The 19,359-nt window shown below is 44.9% G+C and overlaps 1 protein-coding gene across 1 annotated transcript in view; it reads right to left on the reverse strand.

Moving 5' to 3' along the window:
* WNT5B (Wnt family member 5B) overlaps positions 1-19,359 on the reverse strand; it is a 78,693-nt gene that overhangs the window by 34,466 nt on the left and 24,868 nt on the right. Inside the window, exon 2 of the mRNA XM_080662915.1 lies at positions 1,650-1,798. Coding sequence (XP_080519041.1) covers positions 1,650-1,729 — 80 coding nt within the window. The 5' untranslated portion in view covers positions 1,730-1,798. The remainder of the gene's footprint in view (positions 1-1,649; positions 1,799-19,359) is intronic.

A 19,359-nucleotide genomic window follows, 5' to 3' on the forward strand; every position in this document is an offset into this window, starting at 1 on the left:
CTAAAATCAATAAAGAAAATTGGGGAAACTGAGGCACAAGCACAGGTGACACGTGAGATATCAGATGCCTAAGACAGACTTGAGCTTCTGGATCCAGAGTGATCAGATAGAGCAGTGGTTCTCAACCTTTCTAATGCCACGACCCTTTAATACGGTTCCTCATGATGTGGTGACCCCCAACCATAAAATTATTTTCGTTGCTACTTCATAACTGTAATTTTGCTACTGTTATGAATCGTAACTTAAATATCTGTGTTTTCTGATGGTCTTAGGCGACCCTGCTAGCAATTCTCAACCTGTGGGTCGCGACAGATATTTACATTACGATTCATAACAGTAGCAAAACTACAGTTATGAAGTAGCAACGAAAATAATGTTATGGTTGGGGGTCACCACAACATGAGGAACCGTATTAAAAAGGGTCACGGCATTAGAAAGGTTGAGAACCACTGAGATAGAGGAAGAGTTCTTACAGCTGGGAGAGGAGCTTTTTAAAAAAATATTTATTTTAAATTTCTATTTTTTTAATCCTCACCTAAGGACATTTTCATTGATTTTTAGAGAGAGGGGAAGGAAGGGAGAAAGAGAGAGAGAGAGAGAGAAACATCATCAGTTGCCTCCTGCACGGGCCCCGACTGAAGCCAGGGGTGAACCTGACAAGGAAAAGAATCCCAGACCTTCCAGTGTGTGGGACAATACTCCTACCAACTGAGCCACGCAGCCTGGGCTGGGAGGAGTGTTTATAAGGAGATGGCCAGAGTGTGAGCTGGCTCTTAGAGAGAGTGGGGCAGGAGGAGAAGGAGGCAGACAGGGCAGGCTATATTCATTTGAGGCAGAGGGCAAAAAGAGCCCACAGGAGAGCACATGACTTATTCCAAGAGTAGGAAAGATTCGTTCACTTTGGCCTAAATGCAGGATGTGTGATGGAAAGCAATACATCCCCTTAACTAGAACGTCCCCGTATGCCTTTAAAATCTAATCCAATTTACATGCATGGCAATATATTCTAAATGTTTCCACTTCCGTATCTGACCCACACATCCCCTAATCCACTCTTTATCAGTTCAAGGGCTTTCCCTCTGGCTCACCATCCACCAGACACAATAAAGTGTTAAGTTAGACGAAAAGGCTGTACAATTGTCATCTGAGTAAAAATTTGAGCAGGGCACAGTCTGTGCAAAACAGGTGGTGAGTGCCTGCCATTTCCATGTTGACTTGGCAATGACAATAGTCTTTAAAACACAAAAAGAAAGACACACATGATCCTACAAATCCCTCATCTTGTCTTCAGACTTATAAAATAGAAATTCTACTCTCCTTGCCCCTACAAGCAAAAAAATAAATAAAAATCATCCAATAGCAACAAAAGAGATATTTTTAACCACCCATAGAAATGGTGGTAGAGCCAGGAAAAGGGGAATGCAGACAGGATCAAAGAAAAAGCCAAATGAACTAACCCTTTATCCTGTGGAACCTTTACTTCTGGGGGCTTGAGAGAGAAAAAGGGCTGTGCTAGATTTCCTGGGATAAAAGAGGGCCTTAGGATTCCTATGAATAAAGGAATGATCACGACCCACCGTGACCTTCCCCACATTTCAATTACCAAAGGAGGCGTAGGTTGTAGAGTAGGACTTCAGCCCCTCACTCACCACCAGGAGCTGGCTTCGGCTGGGAGCTGAGCCCAGCTGGAGAGCAGCGCAGCAGCAGCGAGCAGCAGCAGGCCTGGCATGGTCGGCCTCAGCCCTCCCCAGGGTCTTGGAAGGACCCCTGGGACTGCCAACTTCCAAAACTGGGCTCCCTGAGAAAACAGAAATGGAGGGAGAATCAATGTGGAAATGCAACAGATAGGGGAGGACCAGGAGACAGGGGCGTGAGCTCTGGGCTGGATCTAACATCACTTTCTGCTCTCCCAAAGAAATTCAGCCTCTTTCCAACCTCCATTTCTTACTGTTCATCTCACCATAGGATTGCCTTGATGTCTCTTACCCCAAATTGTGAAGACCCCACTCGAGGCCTAATTCCAAAGGAAATACAAGCTGAGAAACTAGAAGAGAGAAACGAAAACACACTACTTCAAGAACAGAGCATGTGCTATGCAGCATTTGTGCAACGCACATCTGCCCTTCCAGAGCGAGAACCACCCCATCGCCCTCCTCTTTACCTCTCACGCCTGCCAGAGGTGTATGTCTCTGGCCACCAGGCTCTTTTGTGGGGCTAAAAAACAATTGGTGAGTTGGCTTGACAGCCAAACAGGAGTTTCCCTCTCAATCTGTAACCTTCTCACTCAAAAGTTTCCCAAATCCCCAAAGTTGTTTACCAGGAATAATAGTAGGGAGAAGGCAAGGACTTTTCACTTTCTCAGGGCAACTTCTCTGAGAAATGGAAAAGTCTACAGCCAGCCGGGGCCCTACAGCTCTGGAGGCTGGGGCGTGCCTACCTGGGTGCCCTCATCCCTACCCTGTGCTCAGGGGCCCTGTGTCCCAGCAGCACCTACAGCAGAATGGGAGCACCTCCTGCTCCTCATCTGCAACCTTAGCCTCTAACATCTGTGCTGAGCAACAACCCCTTCCCTTGTGGCATGAGAGCCTCCTGCATCTTTGCCTCCCGCAGCTTTTTGTAACTACCTGTACTCCCCGCAAACACCTTTCCTGGAGTCCTTGAAAACCTACAGAAAATCCAGCTTCTGGATCCTGGAGCAAGTCTGTAAAAACACGCCCCTCCGACTCACCCTCACCCCGTTTCCCCCGTAGCTTTCATCCAGGGCGTGACCCCTCAGTCCTAGTGAGTCTTCTTTCCACTACCCCTTAACACCTCCAACCTTACACACACAAACACACGCTCCCAACGCCCCCACCCCCACCTCACCGCGCAGTTCTGGGTCGCCAGGCTCTCCGGGAGGGGGCGGCAGGTGCTTTGGGTCATCAGCCTGGCAGATATTTTTTGTCCTGGGGCCACAAAGAGAGGAAAGTGGCCTGAGCTAGATCCAGGGAAGCTGGGCCACAGCCTATCCCCACCCCCTTTTGGTTTTTCTCCGTGGGGTCTTAGCTGAGGTGGGGGCATCAACAGGCAGGTGTGTGAGGTCGGCAGGGGGCAGATCAAAGAAAAAACTTGCTCCTTCCCCTTTGTCATGCAGAGCTAGCTCGGAAATGATCCCGTCTCTAGCCCAGCGGACTAACAGCTCCCCACACCCTACTTCCCAAACAGACCTCTCCTCCTCTAAAGGATGCCCCCTCCCCCTCTAACCTCTACCCCCCATAAATCCTCCCCGTCCCTGAGGGCAGAAGGTCTGTGAATGCACTGACTGGAACCAAGAGAGATGGAGCAGAGATAGGGCTGGCACCAGAAGCTAATGGCTTTATGGAGGGGAGGGACCAGGTCCAGAGTAGGGAGGACAAGAGAAAAGCTTCAAAGAATCTCCTTGTCCAAACATCCTCAGCTCCACCTACCAGTCCTTCTTGGGGACTCAAGAGTCAGAGCTGCCCCTACTCCCTGTGGCCCTCCTCCCTCCCCACCCCTCCCTCTTACCCACATGGCCAGCCCACCACCACACCTCCTGCAAAACCCCTACTCCCACCGACACACATCCTCACACATTCCCATCCAGGTAGCTGAGCTCTTTCTCCAGCTGGTGTCACTTCTTATCCCCATGGATTCCCCCTCACACCAGTGTCTCTCACTCTGTCACACCCTTTCACCAGGCCCCTGTGAAATCTCTCTGGCTCTGCAAGTCCTAGGTGCAGCCGAGGCCAAACTGGGAGCCACTGTTTCTGAGCCAAGGACGGGAGTCAGTGCCAGCTAACAGTCACTGTGGCTTTGACACCCCAGTGCCAGGCTGACAGGTGAGCTAAGGCCAAACTTCCAAGCGCTGCTAATCCCGCCCCTCCGTGCTTTATAAACATAAACATCAACTAAGACAGGATCACTCCCAGCAGCCGCCTACCAACTTGTGCTTTCCATCAAATTCTCATTAAAAAAAGATTTTTAAAAACTTGAAAAAGAAAGAAAAAAACTCTAGCATGTATGGTGGCCTCTTTCTCTGCCTTCCAGATGCAGGCCACCCCTCTGAGTGGTCACCAACCACCGCCCCCGCCCACCCTCATTTACATTCTTTAATTTCCTCAGGCAGGGCTGGGAGGAGAAAGGTGGATGCTGGTGACTGGTTTCATGAGTGTGGGCAGAATGGAAACTTGCCTCAGTGGGACTGGGGAGGAAGGAAAATGTGTGGGGCCTGATGGCTTGGTCTTAATGAGTAGGACACATCAGAAGCCCTGTTTGTGGGCCACTGCTGAGTTTCACAGCAGGTCTCAACCAGGGGAGACTGTTCCTTGTGTGGGGAAATGGGTCTAGTAATTATCCCAAAGGCAGGGCGAATTCTTTTTGCTGCCTTTGTAATAACCAGAGTTTCCCCCCAAAACTAAATAGTTTCTCTTTCCTATGAAAGGTGTCATTTCAGAGCCACCAAACAGTTAAGTACAAGAGAATCCAGGGCCTCTTCTTTGGTAGTGAATGGGAGGTTGCAGGGCTGGGGAGATGCAACATTCTCCATCGGGACCCTCCACAGGGCCCGCATGGGCTGATTAGACGCATCTGCTCTGCTTCTTCATTCAGCCATTCTTTTGTTCAATAAATTCATTAATCCAATATGCACTAGGGGCCTCATGTGTCCCAGTTACTGCTCTAAGTGCCAGAGATAGGCAATGAACAAATAAATTCAGGCAGGGTATAGGGGCACTGACCCCCCACCCAGTCTGAAATCTGCATATAACTTTTGAGTCCCCCAAAAGTTAACTACTAATAGCCTACTATTAACTAGAAATCTTACCAAGAACATAAATAGTCAATTAACACATATTTTGTATGTTACATGTATTGTATACTATATTCTGATAATAAAATAAGCTAGAGAAAATATATTATTAAGATCATAAGGAAGAGAAAATACATTTACAGTATTTATTGAAAAAAATCTGTGTATAAGTGGACCTGCGCAGTTCACACCCATATTTTTCAGCGATCAACTGTACATAATATGTTAGGTCCTGTGAATATTATGAGAAAAAAATCAAGCGGAGACTAGAATCAAGAATAAGGGGTGATATGCCAGTCAGAGAAAGAAAAAATACCATGTGATTTCACTTATGTGTGGCATCTAATGAGTAAAATAAGCAAACAAATAAAATAGAAACAGACTCATAGATACAGAAAACAGGCTGGCAACTGTTAAAGGGGAGTGGGGAGTGGGGAGTGGGGCTGGGTGAAAAAGGTGATTAAGCAAAAAAAAACACACAAAAACCACACACACACACACACACACACACACACAAACTCATAGACACAGACAACAGTATGGGCATTACCAGAGGGAAAGGGGGGAGGGGGGAGGTAGAAGAGGGTAAAGAAGGGATAAATGGGATTGTGAACACACAAACAGATCACATATTATAGAATTGTGCACCTGAAACCTATATAATTTTATTAACCAATATCACCCCAATAAAGTCAATACAAAATTTTAAAAGAATAAGGGGTAAAAACTTACAGTACGTTGGGTCCTTGGGGAAAGCCGCAGTGGGAAGTTTCTGCCCAACCACTATGTAGATGGAAGGCAGCGGGGGACCGCCCTGTTGCACATCTCCAACCCCTGTGGCAGTCCTGGGTCCTGGCTGAGACGCACCGCCTGCTCTACCAGCACAACCAAAGGGCTGCGTATTTGAAAACAGGAACTCCAGGTTCTCGTCCTTTTTCTGGTTGGACTCAGTTACCAATTTTCATTTCCTTATGGGGCTGTGGTCATCCAGCCCAGAGATAGGAGACCAAGGAGAGAGACTTGGACAAGTGGAGCTGAGACCCCAGCAAATCCATCCTTAAAGAGGTATCTCTGTGCTTTCCACACACACTGCAGACTGTGCCTATAAAGAAAACCTCAACCCACAGGACAAGGGCTTGGAAGGGTTATTAGCTGCTCTGCTCACAAAAACCACCACTGGGTGTTCAGGACTTACGCCGCTTATGAGTCACACAGAAAATGGTGTCCCATCACACACCTGTCCCCCTGCCTCAGATAGGCACCCTCAAACCTAGAAACTTACCAAGAAATAACCAAGATGCTGGATGGGAGCCTTCTCACGGTTGCCACTGGCTAATTCTTGCTGGGTGACCCAGTGAAGAGCTACTGAATGCAAAATTTAAAAATGCACTTGCTCTTTTGTTAACCTTTCTGGCATAGCAAGGTGAACAGCCCTGGCAGTCTGGAAAGGGGATGCTTCCCTATGTGAACTCCCACTGCCATAACGTACTTGCCTGTTGTTAAAGTATCTCCATGGGGTAGGGACGGAGAGAGGAGGTGCAGTAATGACAGCTGTCATCCCAGTCTTCTCTTTCCTTGCTCACTTCATCTCCAGCACCATAAAGAGCAGAGAAAGACCCTTTGTGGATCTTCACTAATACCTCCTGAAATGTACATCACGTTCACTCATTTCCTTCCCTATTTCCAAGTAAGTGTTCACCCTCCTTACACCTCAACAGCAGAACAGCTATCTAACCCAGATAGCTCCAACAGGTCTTCCTAAAATACAGATTGAACATCATAATATTTCCATTTGAAAACTTGCAGTGGTTCTCAGTTCTTTAACCATCCTAAACTTCCCAGCCTGGCCTCACTTCCCTCGTGGTCTTCTCCTGGATTTCCAAATGCAGGCCTCTTTTCGCACCTCCCCCTGCTCCTAGAACAACCCTGCTTTCCCCACAAGACCTCATTCTGATCTCTTCCCAAGAGGCGTTCTCCTCTCCAGCAATCCAAACCTTAAACTACTTCCAAGTCCATGCTCATGGTTCACTTCCTCCTTGAAACTGTCCTTGATTAACCCAACACCATGAAACTCTTTCCACTTTCTTGGGACTCCGTTAGCATTTATGAGTACAGGTATCTACTCAGCACCACCCTCTCCCAGACATGCTGTCTTGGAGCTGTGTGTATTTCTTACTTCTCCAACAATCAGAAGTTTCTTAAAGATGCAAACTAGCCGAAACCGGTTTGGCTCAGTGGATAGAGCGTCGGCCTGCGGACTGAAGGGTCCCGGGTTCGATTCCGGTCAAGGGCATGTACCTTGGTTGCTGGCACAACCCCAGTGGGAGGTGTGCAGGAGGCAGCTGATCGATGTTTCTCTCTCATCGATGTTTCTAGCTTTCTATCCCTCTCCTTTCCTCTCTGTAAAATATCAATAAAATATATTTAAAAAAAAAAAGATGCAAACTTACTTTTTCTACTTTCCATCTATGTCCCATGTGCCCAATATAGTTATACTAGGCAGTAATAAACGGTTCTTGGTTAATAACCAGTGACATACCTGATATTAGTGAACATTTATTGAGCACGTACTACATGCACTGAACCAAGTGTTTTACATCCACTTTTCTAATTTAATCTTCACCAAAATTCTATGTGGCATATGACATTATTACCCTCTCTTTGAATACAAGGAAACCAAGGTGTAAAGAGGTTAAGTAGCTTGCTCAGACAGCAATTGAATGGTTGACCCTGGCTTGGATTCCAGATCTTTCTACTCTTCCCCAACAGAGATAAATACATCACATCCCTGGTAGTTCTTCCCTGTCCCTGGAATATAACAATCCCCCTGCCTTGCTTTTCTTCTTTTCACTATTGACCTATTGCTAAGGCTGTGAACAGCAGTACAGTAAATCAGCCCTGACCAGATGGCTCAGTTGGTTGGGCGTTGTCTCCTACACCAAAAGGTGGCAGGTTTGATTCCCAGTCAGGGCTTATAATCAGATTGTGGGTTCGATCCCTGGTCAGGTGCCTGCAGGAGGCAACTGATTGATGGTTTGCTCGCTCTCCCTTCTTCTCTCTATAAATAAATTTTAAAAAAATTTTAAACATGCAATACCTATTTAGTCAGGGGCACTGAAAAAAAAGGTAAATCAGATAACAACATCCTAATTCAAAGGAAGTAGCACAAAAAGCAACGTTAATTTAAAAAACAACAACCACCACCAGGCTGATTGTAAAGTTACTGGTATAAACACACACACACACACACACACACACACACACACCCTTGTCAGTGGGGGAAGAAAGCCAGACTTCTCCCAACCAAAATGATGACAGGCTGCTTAAGGCTGGAGGAATTAAGATAGAATAACAGTTTTAGAGAGCTGCTGTTTATGCGTATCAGAGGTTCCCCATCTCCCAAAGGATGAAACCAAACACCATCACATTACACAAGTCCTTTCAAAATGTGACCTTGCCAACCTTTCCATCTTGTTTTGGTTTTCACTTTGGGCTCCAGAGACCCCAAACTGCCTGCCTATCCATCCGTCCTTACCACCCCACACCTTTGTGCTTTGCTGACTTCTGGGAAGGGGTTGCCCTCTCTCTGTGCAAATCAGGCTCTTTGTCCTTACGGGCACACCCTCAAAGATGCCTCCCTTGACCATTCAATCTAAAGCAGGCCCCCACCTCTGTCATTCTCTCCCTAGCTTCTTGCATGTTTTTGCCACATTTAATATAACGTGGCATAATTTGGCATGTTTATTTGTATTTTTGTTTCTTTCCTCATAAGCTCCGCAAATGGTCTTATTCACTATTTTCTCCCAGTGGTTAGGATAGTGTCCAAGGGTACCTAGTATGTGCTCAATAAATATTTGTTGATTGAAAAAGAGAATAGCCCTCTCTGGTTCTCCAGGATATAGGACACAGGCCACCAAGGTCAGCCTGTCATGGAGACAAAGGAGTCCTTTGGCTTCCATATGGCCCAGCCCATTGACCAGCAAAAAAACTGCTTCTACTGATGTATTCCCTTATTTGGGAATCTAATATCAGATATTAGTTGAGATTCTGGAGATTCCAAGACCCAGTTCAGTCTCTACCTTTTCTTCAAAGACACGTGAACTCTTCGACTTCTAATCCTGCTTATCCTATATAATAAAGAGGTAATATGCAAATTGACCATCACTCCAACACACAAGATGGCCACCCCCATGTGGTCAAAGATGGCCAGCCCCATGTAAACACAAGATGGGTGCCACAAGATGGCCGGCAGGGAAGGGCGGTTGTGGGCGATCAGGCCAGCAGGGGAGGGCAGTTGGGGGGTACCAGGCATGAAGGGGAGGGCAGTTGGGGGTGACTAGGCCTGCAGGGGAGGACATTAGGGGTGACCAGGCCAGCAGGGGAGGGCAGTTTAGGGCAATCGGGACAGCAGGGGAACAGTTAGGCATCGATCAGGCTGGCAGGGGAGTGGTTAGGGGTGATCAGGCTGGCAGGCAGAAGTGGTTGGGGCAATCAGGCAGGCAGGCAGGCGAGCGGTTGAGAGCCAGCAGTCCTGGACTGTGAGAGGGATTGGGCCTAAACGGGCAGTCGGACGTACCTCGAGGGGTTCCATATTAGAGAGGGTGCAGGCTGGGCTGAGGGACACCCCCACTCCCCCCGGTGCACGAATTTCATGCACCGGGCCTCTAGTTATACTATAATGTGAAAAGGTCGAAGACATTGCTCCTAGAGGTGGTTTGGTCTAGCTAGGGGAAGTGGAAAACATACTCTGAAACGCAGGACAGGTGAAGTGCCTGAGGAGTCCAAGGGAGCAGTCATAGTCAGGAGGTAGGACTGGAGTGAGGACTTAACGAATGTGTAGGCTTTAAATAGGAGAGAAAGAGCAAGAAGGATTTCACATAAAGATGAGGTTTGGTCACAAAGAGAAAACTTCGCCCTGGCCGGGTGGCTCAGTTGGTTGGAGCGTTCTCCCATGCACTGAAGGGTCATATGTTCAATTCTCGATCAGGGCACACACCCTGGGTTGCGGGTTCAATCCTTGGTTGGGTACCTGTGAGAGAAAACTGATTGATATTGATCAATGTTTCTCTCTCATATGGATGGTTTTTTTTTCTTTCTCTCTCTTTCTCTCCCTCACTCTCTCCCTCCCCTTTCCTCTCTCTCTAAACTCATTTTTTTTAAAAGTTAAAAAAACACACACAAACACATATCCTCTGGTGAGGATTTTTAAAAAAGAGAGAAAATTTGAAGGATAGGAGAGATACTGCAATATGTGAAAAAGGATTTTGATAATTTTCAATGTTCTCAGAATCATTCTTCTTTTTTGTTAATCTTTATTGTTGAAAGTGTTACATATGTCCCCTTTATTCATGTAGTCCCTCTAAATTCCTACTGAGCATTCAATATCAATTGTCCAGAAAAAGCTCCCATGGTCATAGGCTTCTAGTTTCTGGGGGCATCACGTAGGAATGGGACCATCGGCTTACGGGATCAGTCATCTTCTGACCATGAAAATGATGGCTGAGTAAATCTTCCTAGACAGCCAAGAAGTATAGAAATTCAGATGCTGATTGATTATTCAGTCCCGCTTATTCTCTGTGCTCCAATTCTCTTCCTGATCCAGGACTGAAATCTTGGTGTCATTTTAACTCCTTCCTTTCCTTTACCCTCCATGTCAAATCAATTGTCAAGGCCTCTTGAGTGTGTTTCCATAATATTTTTAAAATTTATTCACTATTCTCTATTCCAACTGTCATACTCTGAGCTATTGCAAGAGCCTGCTAATTGCCCTCTTTTCCCTCCAACAAATTGTGTCTTTTGTCCCATTCTGATCTCCTTCCATACTTGGTTCTCTAATTTCCAAGGTAACAGCCAGCTTACCAGGTTTCTCAAAAGTATGGTCCCCAGACGAATAGTATCATTATCACTTGGAAACTGATTAGGTAAACAAATTCTCGAGGTCCACCCAGACCTACTGAATCTGAAACTTGGAGGGTGGTGCTTAGCAATCTGTTTTAACAAGCCTTCTAAATGATTCTGATGCCCAGGAAAAATTGAGAAACACTATCATAAAGCCATCTATAGAATATGTGATTAATTATAGCACTAAATTGTTTAAGTACGTATATGTATGTTAATGGCAAATTTCTACATATCAATGCCTTTAACTAAAGACTTCTGGGAGCCATGGAACCACAGAACATATAGAAACCAAGCACCCCCTCTCGGATGAATAAATATGTCCATCTACTTCCACTCTGATGGCCTACATGTATGTAGTCCCTTGTAATTAATAAAATACTAATTCATTTAAAAGTGCTACTGATGATTGTGGTGATGATTGTACAACTCTAGGACTACATTAAAAACCATTAAGGCCCTAGCTGGTTTAGCTCAGTGGATAGATCATCAGCCTGCAGACTGAAGGATCCCGGGTTCCATACCAGTCAAGGGCACATACCTGGGCTGCAGGCTCGATCCCAGTAGGGTGTGTGCAGGAGGCAGCCAATCAATGATTCTCTCTCATCATTGATGTTTCTATCTCTCTCCCTCTCTGAAATCAATAAAAATATATTTAAAAATAAATAATAATAATAAAAACATTAAGTTGTACACTTTAAACAGGTGAATTGAGCGGTATGTGAATTGTATCTCAAAGCTGTTAAATTTTTTTAAAAGTGTTCGTAATGATGCAGACATTCTACTCTCCTGGAGAAGCTGCTCTGGACACCAGCAAACATCAGAGCAGCAGCTGTCCACAGTCTCATACTGTAAACAACACACAGATCCATCCACCATTGTGATATAGTAACACAACGAAACATTGCAGAACTACCGTAACATGCAACAACATGCATGACTCTTACAAACATGATGTTGAAGAAAGAAATCACTAAAGAATATATAAACTACTAGAGCCCCAGTGCAGTTTCATGCACCGGTGGGGTCCCTCGGCCCGGCCTGCTGGGATCGGGCCGAAACTGGCTCTCAGACATCCCCCGAGGGGTCCTGGATTGCAAGAGGGTGCAGGCCAGACTGAGGGACCTCACCCGTGCACGACTGATTGGGACCGGGGAGGGACGGCGGGAGGGCTCCATGTCGTGTCTGGCCCATCTCGCCCAGTCCTGATCTGCCAGACCCCAGCAGCAAGCTAACCTTCTGGGTGGAGCGTCCACCCCCTGGTAGTCAGTGTATGTCATAGTGACTGGTCGAACAGTCAAATGAATAGTCGGACACTTAGCATATTAGGCTTTTAATTTATAGGATGATTCCATTTATGGCAAAACTATATTGTTTAGGAATCCGTTTGTAGGTGGTCAAGCCATAAAGAATAGCAAGGAAATGATTACTGTAGATGTCAGGGGAGCCTGGCAGGTGTGGCTCAGTGGTTGAGCCTTGACCTATGAACCTGGAGTTCACAGTTCGATTCTCAATCAGGGCACATGCCCAGGTTGCCGGCTTGGTACCCTGTAGGGGGCATGCAGAAGGCAGTCAATCGATGATTCTCTGTCATCATTGATGTTTCTGTCTCTCCCTCTCCCTTTCTCTCTGAAATCAATAAAAAAAATTTTTTTAAATGTCAGGAGAGTGGTTTCCTCAAGGGTGGAAGAGGGCATTGTGGCGAGGACGGAGCAATAAAGGAATTTCTGGAGGGCCAGCAATGTTCTATTTCTTAATCTGTGTAATGGGTAAATGGGGATTCACTTCAAAACCATTTATTAAGATGTGCATATATATGTTCTATGCAGTTTTCTGTATGTGTTACATTACACAAGAAAAACATCTTAAAATGAGAAAAAGTCTTATTATTCATACCTAACGGTTTGAGGGGATCTTTATATATCTCCTCAGTGGAAAGTACACCTACAGTCTCATGGGGCACATGACCTTTGCAGGGGGCTGAAAAAAGGGCGCTCAGATCCGAAAAGAAACCTCTGCTTTATACGCATGCTAGGAAATTTAGGTACAGAGACAGCCACACCCGATAACTATCTGAGAGCAGGGGGGGCTGATGGGAAGCGCGGGGTTCACTACAAACCACACAGGACTCGCCAGGAGCGCGAGGCCAGATTAACTACACATGAAGCAGCAGCCGCCAGGACCATGCCAGGAGGCAGCTCAGCATTTTGCTTCTTCTCTTCTCACACCAGGAGATGAGGACCTGGCAAAACCACCTCTGTCTCTCTTTATTTATTTGTGTTTTTTGGGGGTTTTTTTTTGTCAGCTATTACTATTTTGTTCTGTAGCTAGCTGTTTCTTACATGAATTTTTCCATAGATACTATTTTCCCGTAAAACTATGTGACCAAAGATTAATGCAATCATGTAGCAGAAAATTCCGTAACCTCTTAAAAGAATCCCCAGATGCTCACCTTTCTTCTCAGCTCAATTAACGTAGCCTTTCCCTGCCAGCCTTAATGATCTCTCCCAAGGGTTTTTCTCTGTCTCTAGGTCTCTCTAGTTCTTCCTTCCCCGCTTTGCTACATGAATCCTCTTAGCCTGAAGGCACAGCACTCCTCCGTGTGTTCTACTTTCTGACAGCTGGTGAAGATGAAAATTAAAAAGTGGGTTTTTTTGTAGGGAGTAGCCCAGCTTCCATACCTCTGTGCAGCAGCCCTTTTCTCTCAAAAAGCTGGTGTCTTTTCTCCTTGTTTCTCAAGCTTGATGGAGAAATAATGCCTTGGGGGTGGGGATGAAGGAGTGATGAGATTCTAATTCTGGCTCTCAAGGAAGATGCAAAATCGTCCTTCCTCAGATATGTGTTTGTTGTTTACAGTGGTAAATTCCCCACAATTTGGGGAGCACAGAGCAAAGCAACCTAATCACAGTGCAGGGTTTGAGGGACATACAAATAGACTTTGAGGCCTCCACACTAAAACCTAGTTCTTAATGTTTCAGAGAAAAGTGATTCCCAAGTCTCCAGCTCCTAGTGCCCGGAGAAGTGGCTGACTCACACCCTGCTAAACAAATCCCACAGAGCAGTTGGCAGACAAGTCCCCAGGACGCCAGGTCCCAGAAGCGGCAGATCCCAGCTGAGTCCTCCTGATTTTATTTGCAAACGCAGTTTTCTCCCTGGGTCCCAAGGAAAATGCCACTGGAAGTCTTATTCTGTACAGAACATAAAGGGATTTTCCCTTCTCCTGAATCCTGATAAATCAAAATAAAGTAACTGGGGATGTAGAATTGTATACGTGAAACCTGTATAAATGTATTAACCAATGTCACCCCAATAAATTCAATAAAAAAGGTACTTGGGAAATCTTATTTAAAAAAATCAGGGATCACCACTGGTGGATAACTAAATCTCACTGACTAACACAATGCTAAAAAATTTTGGGAATATGAATGCTTTCGTGAGGAGCGGGGAGGAGAAGCTCTCTATTGCATTTCTCCTAGCTGCTTTATGCGTTCATTTTGCTCGTCTGGTACCCAAAGGCTTTTATGTACGTCACTCTGTTATTTAAAGGAAACTTAATATAGGCATTTTCTATTACAATTACATTGCACAGATAATAGTCATTTTACTATCTGAATAATCACTCGAAACTATTTATAAATCTGGGTTTGCACATACGGGGTTTTCTGAAAGCAGACTGATTCTTCTTTTTCTAAAACAATTCTGTAATTCCATCCTAGGAACTAGGTTTGGATGAGAAGTTATTACCTCATCTTATTCTAGTCTTCTTGCTCTCTTGAAATCTATGAAAGCTCCCAACCCTCTGCTTAAAAAATTAGCAATTTCCATTTGGAAAACTAGGATCGTTATTTCATTTTTATAAACCGTGGGAGATGCACACTGCAGTGAAAAGAAGAGCAGATGAGCAGCTCTGGATCCACAGATGTCGTAAATGTTGCGTGCCAGAGACCGTCCTGTAGCCATCACCCGTCAGGTACACCTGGGGAAATGGCAAAGAATGACTGTGGCCAGATGGGCTCCCATGCCCAGTGGGAAAGGAGAGATGGCAAGCTCATTTTCCCTGTAACTTGCTGCTCATGCAGTGATGACACCTGGTTTTTTATTTGGGACGATCCCAGTTACTCTAAGTTACCTGAGTCTCTATCTGCTCTCTCTAGCTGTTGTCCCTACGTTTCAAATTGACTCTTGCACTGTGCTGTGGAGGCGTTCCTAAGCCTTCAGAGGGAAGGCATGCCAAGCAGCTTTCTCGTGAAAACCATGGGCAGAAAGTCCAGTCCTCTCAGGCACAGGCCCACTTCCTTCCTCGCAGGTGAGAACATTCAAAGCCAAGCTGGCTCCCTCTTTGCATCTCTCCCACGCCAGTACCAAGACACTCACATTTCCTTCACCAAAACTACTCACTGCCAGCAGCCTTCAGACCAGGATTGTGGGTCTCACAGGTTTTGATTCAGGGGATAAAATGACTTCTGTGGCTGCTCAGGAAAAAGCCTGATCACCAAATTCAGGCCTGGGCAGGTTTCAGAGGCGTTTGGTTCACCGCTGAGATTCTTTTGTTTCCTTTATGGTTCTGCCAGGCCTCTTCACGGGGCTCCCAACCCTCTTGCTAAATGGTTCCATGGCTGCCTGCCTTCCCGGTAAAGGCTGGAGGGAGGGATGGAGGCCAAACCTGGCAGCCTGCGCTGCCTCAGCGAGGGCTCTGCGGGAAATGAAGCTAACACGCAGATGGCCCCGGCGAGCATCTCGCGTTCAGCAGCCACTCAATAAATGTTAAATGTTCATCATTTCACAACTGTTTATTGTGGGCCTACTGAGCACCTAGCACAAGATTACAAAAATTAGTAAGAGGTTACTTTTCTAGGAACTCGGTGTCTCGCTGCTCTCCAGCATGACGGTAGCCACTGGCCACATGTGGCTATTTAAGTTTAAAATGAACTAAAATTCAACACTCAGTTCCTCGGTAGCAGCAGCCACATTTTTAAAGCTCGACTGCTACCTCTGTCCAGTGGCTATTGTTCTGGAGAACACATTTCCCTCATCATAGAGCGTTTACTGACGGTGCTGATCCCAAGTGGAAGCCAGGCAAGAAAACAAATCATCACTCAGACAAAACCAAAATCTATTGTTAAGTTTGGTGTAATAACAGCTATAAGAGAGATAACATGCAAAATACTGTAGGCACTTGGGTTAGAGCAACTAACTCTGGAAGCCACGGCCCAGGATAAACACCCCACCTATGGGCCAGGAAAATAACCTTTTCTATGCCAATGACAACCTTAATTAGGCAAAGTAGACACTGTGATGAAGTTGGGAGTAATTTCCCATTATCAGAACTAAATGAGTAGCAATTTCACAATTACTACTCAGAAAAAAGTAGCAATTTCACAATTACTACTCAGTGAGAATGCCAGAAAGTGATTTAAATGGAATTCTTTTTTAACTCTAATTCAAGTCAATAAATATTATTGAGCATCTATTATGTCTTACTCAAAGTCCATTAAGAGGAATTCTTGTAATCTTGTAAGGGTGAGGCACACGTATGAGATTACTATATTTCGCAGAGTGATATGTTATAATGAAGGTACCAATTGTTATCCTAATACATATATACTCAGGAATGTATTAGGATAAACAAGTATATATGTATTAGGATAACCAATTGTTATCCTAATACATATATACTCAGAATTAGTATATATATACATATATACTAATAACTGTATCCAATTATTAGTACTAAGAAAGACTCATTTCAAAGGAGGGGATGCTTCCTAATGAAGGTGGTATTTGAACTTGTCCTGATGAAGACAAGCAAGATTCCCACTGAGGGAGATAAGGCCCTTCTATTGGGCAAAGGTGCAGAGGCCTGAAAACACACAACTCATTTTGAGAATGACAAGAACATTATATAACAATCAATTTCATGTCCAAAATTCAACTACCAAAAAAAGCACACAGAGAGAATAAAAGCCAAAATTCAAGGAAAAACAAAAGTCATTAATTCTGGGTGAAGTAGGACATTCCTATGTGAGCTCTTCATGGGAGACCTTGAGGCCCCACCTAGAAATTTGGGCTTCATTCTGCAATCTGCAGGAACCATGCAAGGCATTAAAACAGGAGAGGCATGGTTAGATTTGCATTTACAAAATGCTGGCAATAACGATGACGAAGTGAGAGTTTAAGGTTGGGAACCCAGCTGGGAGAGCTAATCCAGCAGAAACGCGGTAAGGGCAGAACCAGAACACTATCAATCTGAATGGAGAGGAGTGGAGGAGGTGTGGTCTGTGCACTTCACAGCCCTGGGAATGACAAATGCTAGCAGTGGGAACCAATCACCAGTCAGGCCCTCAGACCACTGGCCTTGGTCAATACTGAATGGAAATAAAGAATATCGATGGCAATATATCTGCATGTGGCTTTGGGGAGAGCCCATTATTTTTGTGCTCATCTCCAAGGCTGCATTCAATGGTTGGAGCAGGTTTGATCTTCATGGCCATCTTGCAGACATGTGCCATTGATCAGAAAGAGTTTCCACTACTGAGAAAAACAAACAGCTGGAAGTACATATACCATCTCGGATGAGATAGCAGAAATACCTTTATTCAAATTAATAAGTATAGTTAATATCAGAACTAATTATTAATAACTTCTGCATTCCTGAGTATATATGTATTTGTCCAAGAATTACTTCACCCTCATCTGATGCCTTCCCACTGTGGACCATCAAAGCTATCTGTGGCTGAGCTCCCTCGATAGTCACTGCGTTTTCCAGCCTCTTCGCACTAAGATGTGGGCCTATGCATGAGTTCTTCCTGATGGAATGTTAGAAGAAACGATGTCTGCAACTTCTAAGCCTGGCCCATAAAAACCTCCAATAAGCAGTCATCCGTGCTCCCTCTCCATCTTTCAGTCGGATGCAGGTCAGCGTGGCAGCTTTCTTTCTTCTTAAATATATTTTTATTGATTCCAGAGAGGAAGGGAGAGGGAGAGATAGGAACATCAATGATGAGAGAGAATCATTGATCTGCTGCCTCCTGCACACCCCCTACTGGGGATCAAGCTCTCAACCCGGGCATGTGCCCTGACTGGGAATCAAACTGTAACCTTCTGATTCATAGGTCGGCGCTCAAACACTGAGCCATGCCAGCCGGCATGGGGTGACAGCTTTCAAAGTGAGGGCTAAAGACAGAGTCACACGGAAAAAGCCCAGGTCCCAGAATTACCACTTGGAGAACTGCCTGCCAATCAGGAACATGCATTTCGGTTTATACATGGGCTAGTTTTAGAGCCCATTTTACATTTGGGTGTTTATTACTTAACTGGTACAAACTCTTACAATCCTTATTCTACTTTATTGCTCATCTGCATACTTAAAAAATATAACTCTTTTCGACTGTAAGCACCTTATTTTTATTTGCAGTTGCTCAAAAAGTGGTTTCTAATTAAGACTATCAAAGGACTTCAATTGTGGGCGAACTGCTATCCTCATTAAAAGTATATAGAGGTGTCCAGCCACTTAGTCATAGGAGGACAGATTGAATGAAGAAACAACTCAGAATTCCTGTTCTTTGAGGTCTATGACATTTGGTCTGTCTAGAGACAGTAAAGCTCAAATGCCTTGAGGTATTAAAAAAGGAAGTTCAATCCCATATTAAGTTACTCATCTACAGCAAGACCTAAACATCAGTACATCACATTCTACTGAAGCGGGCCAGCTCTTCACAACTGTGTGACCTTAGACAAGTCACGTAACTTCTGCAGGGCCCCGATTTCTCTGGTAATGAATGAAGGCTGAACCATACAAGTTCTCTAGTCTTTTCCAGTCCTAACATCTCTGGCATCTATTGATTAGCCGACCAACCCAGTTGGCTCATTAAAGTTATTGAGCAATTTATGACTCTTTTAAAATAAATCATTTTTTTTTTTAACTTTCCAACCTTCAATGAAAGTAAAGCCTAATAAAACACTAGACTAGATTTTAGTTTTACATGACAAAAGTTAAGATGTTTGGATAGTATCATTTAAAAAAGTATTTTCTCATGATAGGTAAAAAATGCTCTTATTTTAAACTGCATTTCTTTGATCATTAGTGAGGGCACACACTTTCATATGTTTATTAGCCATTTGTACTTCCCCTTTCATAGGTCATTTAGTTTTAACACTTGCAGTAGGACCACAGGGGGGGATAGTATTGCCTGCATCTTTCAACCACTGGCAACTAAAGAGGCCAAAGGTATCTTGCCCAGAACTGTCACCAGCTCAACCGATGGAACTGTAGGACTCCTGCCATTGAGTCAGCTCTGTGCCTCCCAGAGTATGCCTGCCTTTCATTATGTGTTACATTCAATGGAATAAAAGTGGCTGCAAGCATAGCATTATGGGGTTCCATATTTAGTTTCTTTCTGTGACAGCCGCCTCTAATTTTCTCAGTTGAGAAGTCAAAGGGGTTACACCACTCAGGACCTGGAAATCCAATGAGGCTGTTTGAGCCTCCCTCTACTTTTCCAAGGATAAAGATTCTACTGAGGAGCCCTAAACAAGCAGCGCTGCTAATGTGGGAGGCAGACAGGCCCTCAAAATCAACTGGCGAGGGTGGCACTGGTTTTGCCTGGTTAACTCCAGCGCAAAGATTTGTTTTCACCCAAGAAAACCTGTAACTA

Source organism: Plecotus auritus (assembly GCF_963455305.1).
Source record: "Plecotus auritus genome assembly, chromosome: 3".
Classification (NCBI taxonomy): domain Eukaryota; kingdom Metazoa; phylum Chordata; class Mammalia; order Chiroptera; family Vespertilionidae; genus Plecotus; species Plecotus auritus.